The sequence below is a fragment of the Palaemon carinicauda genome, chromosome 28 (assembly GCF_036898095.1).
Source record: "Palaemon carinicauda isolate YSFRI2023 chromosome 28, ASM3689809v2, whole genome shotgun sequence".
NCBI lineage: Eukaryota > Metazoa > Arthropoda > Malacostraca > Decapoda > Palaemonidae > Palaemon > Palaemon carinicauda.
Window position 1 is genome coordinate 47,923,222 of NC_090752.1, and position 6,708 is coordinate 47,929,929.

Genomic DNA, 6,708 nt, shown 5'->3' on the forward strand with positions numbered 1-6,708 from the left:
TTAATGACGACCTGGAACTAACAAACGAAAATCTGAAAAAGGAAATCTTCAATCAAAACGTTGTCCTAGGAAAATATCAAACTGAGTTGACCGAGAAGGAAAAGGATATCAGCTCTAGAAAGGAAGTCGAGTCAAGATTCTTAGCAGAGAAAGAAGAGTTGTTAGCAGAGAAAGAAGAGTTGTTAGCAGGGAAAGAAGAGTTGTTAGCAGAGAAAGAAGAGTTGTTAGCAGAGAAAGAAGAGTTGTTAGCAGAGACTCAACGTCTCTCTAACGTCGTTGGAGCTCTTCAAATCGATAGGAAAATCGAGATGGACAATTTGGTAAACATTAATGACGACCTGGAACTAACAAACGAAAATCTGAAAAAGGAAATCTTCAATCAAAACGTTGTCCTTGGAAAATATCAAACTGAGATGACCGAGAAGGATCAGAAAATCATTGAACTTACAGAGCAATTGGAAAAAGCTCGCCAAGACAACAGAGAACTAAATAAGATAGTTCATGAGAAGATCGAAGTGATTGGGGAGATTTCAGTGGAGAGAAATGTACTTGAAAAGAGCCTAACTGAGGCAAGGATAAATGATATAATCAGGAATGAAAGGTACAAATGCCTCTTGGATGAGTTAGAATGTCTCAAGAAAGAACATTTAAATAAATTATGTGAGATGGAACAAAACCACCTAGAATTCGGCGAGAAACTACAAAAAGTGGATCGTGAAAAGGTGGCCTCTATTCATCGCCTCGAATCTGTATTTGAGGCAGAAATAGATGAACTGAATGAGACAAATGAAAAGCAAATGCAGATTATCAGAGAGATGGCAACAGAGAAAGAGAGGTTGGAAATTAGCCTGACTGAGGCCAGGATGAAAAACTTGACAAATGAGGGAAATTACAGTTGCCTCGTAAAGACGTTAAAAGACGTTAAGAAGGAAGTCTATAGGCTGGAAGATGAGTTGTCTAAGGCTCAAGAAGAGATTGGCGAACTAAAGGAGACGATGACTTCCACAGCCAAGGAGAGAGATTCTCTCCAGGAACGCATCGGCCTTTTAAGTTCTAGTAAGGAAGTGGCAGAGAACAGGATCGTCCAAATCACCAAAGAAAATATTGGTCTGCAGGACGAGCTGCTTGCCGCAAATGAAATCACCTCTTTACTCAAGGAGAAACTTGAAGAGAGAGATAAGAAAAAAGACGAAAACAAACCTGGAATAAGGAAAGTGAAACTTGGAAGATCAGGTTTAACAATCTCGACCGAGATGGATGTTAAGATGGATGAACAGAAGGAAGATGTCCAAATGGATGTTAAGATGGATAGACAGAAGGAAGATGTCCAAATGGATGTTAAGATGGATAGACAGAAGGAAGATGTCCAAATGGATGTTAAGATGGATAGACAGAAGGAAGAGGTCCAAATGGATGTTAAGATGGATAGACAGAAGGAAGATGTCCAAATGGATGTTAAGATGGATAGACAGAAGGAAGAGGTCCAAATGGATGTTAAGATGGATAGACAGAAGGAAGATGTCCAAATGGATGTTAAGATGGATAGACAGAAGGAAGATGTCCAAATGGATGACAAGATGGATAGACAGAAGGAAGATGTCCAAATAGATGTTAAGATGGATAGACAGAAGGAAGATGTCCAAATGGATGTTAAGATGGATAGACAGAAGGAAGATGTCCAAATGGATGTTAAGATGGATAGACAGAAGGAAGATGTCCAAATGGATGTCATTGTCAATAAAAAAGGGGAAGACAGTGTAGTTAAGGCAGAGGACCTGCTTGCCAACGGACACAAGGAGGAGTTGGAGAACGAGCCTGACGGAGGGATATCTGGTTTGGGTCAGGTGTTGGGCCGACTAATAGCCTCAAAAGGAGCTGTCCCTGTCAACTGCCTCCGGGAAGAGCAGAAACTCCAAAAGGAAAAGGAGGAAAAGCAAAAGGAAGAGAAGATTGCAAAGAAAAAACCCGCTCGCAAACCTATCGTCTTTGACCTGGAACCCGAGAATCATAGAAGGGTTTCTTCCTCACCCCATACAGGAAGAGGTACAGATGGGTTCTTTAACTCGACAATCTGCGGTGGATCTGAGGAAAAGCAAAAGGAAGAGAAGATTGCAAAGGAAAAACCCGCTCGCAAACCTATCGTCTTTGACCTGGAACCCGAGAATCATAGAAGGGTTTCTTCCTCACCCCATACAGGAAGAGGTACAGATGGGTTCTTTAACTCGACAATCTGCGGTGGATCTGAGGAAAAGCAAAAGGAAGAGAAGATTGCAAAGGAAAAACCCGCTCGCAAACCTATCGTCTTTGACCTGGAACCCGAGAATCATAAAAGGGTTTCTTCCTCACCCCATACAGGAAGAGGTACAGATGGGTTCTTTAACTCGACAATCTGCGGTGGATCTGAGGAAAAGCAAAAGGAAGAGAAGATTGCAAAGGAAAAACCCGCTCGCAAACCTATCGTCTTTGACCTGGAACCCGAGAATCATAAAAGGGTTTCTTCCTCACCCCATACAGGAAGAGGTACAGATGGGTTCTTTAACTCGACTATCTGCGGTGGATCTGGCACCCATATCATCTTCCAAGGTGCAAAGGTTGGAGTTTACACCACAAGGGACTATGACGTCGAGGGTCACGTGACTGTCGACTTGGACGTCCCAAGCAAGTTCCACCGAGTCATATGTGGAGTGGGCGGAAGGACGCTGACGGAAATCACCCGGCAGAGTGGCGTCAGCTTAATAAAGCTCCCATGGCAAATCAACAATAATTCAATCACCATTAGTGGTACCATCGAGCAGGTTCAATTAGCAGCTACCCATATCGATAGGCTTCTGAGGAGACTTCGCTAAATTAATACTTGGATCAGCGAAGGGATGGAAAAAAACTATGACAAACAAAAACCCCCCAAAAATAAAAAAATCTAAAAAAAAAAATAAAAAAATCTAAAAAAAAAAAAAAAAATCTAAAAAAAAAAAAAAAATAAATAAAAAAAATAAAAAATCTAAAAAAAAAAAAAAAAATTTTTTCAGTTTATTTTGTGAGGAAAAGGAGATTTAGCCGAGTGTTGCCAGGACCAAACCTTCAAATAATTGTGCTCAACCTATTCAGGACAAGTTCCAGACACCAGTTCCAAACGTAGATGATGCTTCCCCCCCCCCCCTCCCTGGATCTTTGGCCTGAATGACTGACTGCCCAGCTAGAAGGAGGAGGCTTGGAAGGACTGTCCAGCTTGAGGGATGCAAGGCTTAAATATCCAGCTCGAGGATAACAGTCTTTGCAGAGGGAAGAAACCTGGCGCGTTCCAGTATGCTATGTACCTTGGTGAACGAGTACAGGACCCTTGTCAAGTGTACAAATGGTCGGATATCTGGATCTATTCTTCCGGATACCAACCTTCGGGTGGTTCTGGGGGAATAATCTAGAAGACCGGCTCTGCAGAGGGAACGAGCTAGGCTTCTTTTAGTATGCAGTAGACTTGTCCTTATATGTTGAAGAAGGAAGCTGTGTTTCTTCAAGCGAGGTCTGTCCGAACAGGTGCTCATCCAATGGCTGCAGCAGCTGATGGAGAGGGTTCAAGAAAGGATGGGGGCAGGGCAGCAGAGGAAGTTTTGGTAATGGCAGCACTCGAGATTAAGTTGATGTCCTCACATTCCTATTTTTGTTAGTAATGTATTTTTTTCTAAAGGATTATAATTTTGTAACATTTTTTTTTTTTTTAGTTTTGTGAAAGGAATAATATATTATTTTTATTTTGAAAGGAATAAATTCTTATTTCCTTTTGTGAAAGGAATGAATTTTTTTTTTATTTTGTAAAAGGAATATTTTTTTAAGGAATAGTATTTTATTGTTTAGTTTTCTAGGCCGATAATGATGCTTGGCTTAACCGCCCGGCCAATGATGACGCTTGGCTTAACGGCCCGACCAATGATGACGCTTGGCTTAACCGCCCGGCAAATGATGACGCTTGGCTTAACCGCCCGGCAAATGATGACGCTTGGCTTCACCGCCCGGCCGATGATGACGCTTGGCTTAACCGCCCGGCCGATGATGACGCTTGACTTAACCGCCCGGCCGATGATGACGCTTGGCTTAACCGCCCGGCCGATGATGACGCTTGGCTTAACCGCCCGGCCGATGATGACGCTTGGCTTAACCGCCCGGCCGATGATGACGCTTGGCTTAACCGCCCGGCAAATGATGACGCTTGGCTTCACCGCCCGGCCAATAATGACGCTTGGCTTAACCGCCCGGCAAATGATGACGCTTGGCTTAACCGCCCGGCCGATGATGACGCTTGGCTTCACCACCCGGCCAATAATGACGCTTGGCTTAACCGCCCGGCCGATGATGACGCTTGGCTTAACCGCCCGGCCGATGATGACGCTTGGCTTAACCGCCCGGCCGATGATGACGCTTGGCTTAACCGCCCGGCAAATGATGACGCTTGGCTTAACCGCCCGGCCAATAATGACGCTTGGCTTAACCGCCAGGCCGATGATGACGCTTGGCTTAACCGCCCGGCCGATGATGACGCTTGGCTTAACCGCCCGGCCAATGATGACGCTTGGCTTACCCGCCCGGCCAATGATGACGCTTGGCTTAACCGCCCGGCCAATGATGACGCTTGGCTTAACCGCCCGGCCAATGATGACGCTTGGCTTAACTGCCCGGCCAATGATGACGCTTGGCTTACCCGCCCGGCCAATGATGACGCTTGGCTTAACCGCCCGGCCAATGATGACGCTTGGCTTAACCGCCCGGCCAATGATGACGCTTGGCTTACCCGCCCGGCCAATGATGACGCTTGGCTTACCCGCCCGGCCAATGATGACGCTTGGCTTACCCGCCCGGCCAATGATGACGCTTGGCTTAACCGCCTGGCCAATGATGACGCTTGGCTTAACCGCCCGGCCAATGATGACGCTTGGCTTAACCGCCCGGCCAATGATGACGCTTGGCTTACCCGCCCGGTCAATGATGACGCTTGGCTTAACCGCCCGGCCAATGATGACGCCTGGCTTAACCGCCCGGCCAATGATGACGCTTGGCTTAACCGCCCGGCCAATGATGACGCTTAGCTTATCCGCCCAGCCGATAATGATGCTTGGCTTAACCGCCCGGCCAATGATGACACTTGGCTTAACCGCCCGGCCAATGATGACGCTTGGCTTAACCGCCCAGCCGATAATGACGCTTGGCTTAATCGCCCGGCCAATGATGACGCTTGGCTTAACCGCCCGGCCAATGATGACGCTTGGCTTAATCGCCCGGCCAATGATGACGCTTGGCTTAACCGCCCGGCCGATGATGACGCTTGGCTTAACCGCCCGGCAAATGATGACGCTTGGCTTAACCGCCCGGCAAATGATGACGCTTGGCTTCACCGCCCGGCCAATAATGACGCTTGGCTTCACCGCCCGGCCGATGATGACGCTTGGCTTAACCGCCCGGCCGATGATGACGCTTGGCTTAACCGCCCGGCAAATGATGACGCTTGGCTTAACCGCCCGGCAAATGATGACGCTTGGCTTAACCGCCCGGCCAATGATGACGCTTGGCTTAACAGCCCGGCCGATGATGACGCTTGGCTTAACCGCCCGGCAAATGATGACGCTTGGCTTAACCGCCCGGCCAATGATGACGCTTGGCTTAACCGCCCGGCCAATGATGACGCTTGGCTTAACTGCCCGGCAAATGATGACGCTTGGCTTCACCGCCCGGCCAATAATGACGCTTGGCTTCACCGCCCGGCCAATAATGACGCTTGGCTTAACCGCCGGCAAATGATGACGCTTGGCTTAACCGCCCGGCAAATGATGACGCTTGGCTTAACCGCCCGGCCAATGATGACGCTTGGCTTAACCACCCGGCAAATGATGACGCTTGGCTTAACCGCCCGGCAAATGATGACGCTTGGCTTCACCGCCCGGCCAATGATGACGCTTGGCTTAACCGCCCGGCCGATGATGACGCTTGGCTTAACCGCCCGGCCAATGATGACGCTTGGCTTAACCGCCCGGCCGATGATGACGCTTGGCTTAACCGCCCGGCCAATGATGACGCTTGGCTTAACCGCCCGGCCGATGATGACGCTTGGCTTAACCGCCCGGCAAATGATGACGTTTGGCTTAACCGCCCGGCAAATGATGACGCTTGGCTTCACCGCCCAGCCAATAATGACGCTTGGCTTAACCGCCCGGCCGATGATGACGCTTGGCTTAACCGCCCGGCAAATGATGACGCTTGGCTTAACCGCCCGGCCAATGATGACGCTTGGCTTAACCGCCCGGCCAATGATGACGCTTGGCTTAACCGCCCGGCCAATGATGACGCTTGGCTTAACCGCCCAGCCGATAATGACGCTTGGCTTAACCGCCCGGCCAATGATGACGCTTGGCTTAACCGCCCGGCCAATGATGACGCTTGGCTTAACCGCCCGGCCAATGATGACGCTTGGCTTAACCGCCCGGCCGATAATGACGCTTGGCTTAACCGCCCGGCCAATGATGACGCTTGGCTTAACCGCCCGGCCAATGATGACGCTTGGCTTAACCGCCCGGCCAATGATGACGCTTGGCTTAATCGCCCGGCCAATGATGACGCTTGGCTTAACCGCCCGGCCAATGATGACGCTTGGCTTAACCGCCCAGCCGATAATGACGCTTGGCTTAATCGCCCGGCCAATGATGACGCTTGGCTTAACCGCCCGGC

The 6,708-nt window shown here is 48.9% G+C and overlaps 1 protein-coding gene across 1 annotated transcript; it reads left to right on the forward strand.

Annotated features, from left to right (window-relative positions):
• Positions 1–413: 413 nt before the first annotated feature.
• Positions 414–2,846, forward strand: LOC137621803 (calponin homology domain-containing protein DDB_G0272472-like). Its single transcript, XM_068352310.1, has 2 exons — positions 414–1,298; positions 1,668–2,846. The coding sequence occupies exons 1-2, from the start codon at positions 414–416 to the stop codon at positions 2,844–2,846; spliced, it is 2,064 nt and encodes a 687-aa protein (XP_068208411.1).
• Positions 2,847–6,708: the final 3,862 nt, after the last annotated feature.

Coding starts and splice junctions, on each gene's coding strand:
- LOC137621803 (XM_068352310.1), top strand. CDS start 414: ATGACCGAGAAGGATCAGAAAATCATTGAACTTACAGAGCAATTGGAA. Junction 1,299..1,667: donor AGGAAGATGTCCAAATGGAT/GTTAAGATGGAT, acceptor ATGGATAGACAG/AAGGAAGATGTCCAAATGGA.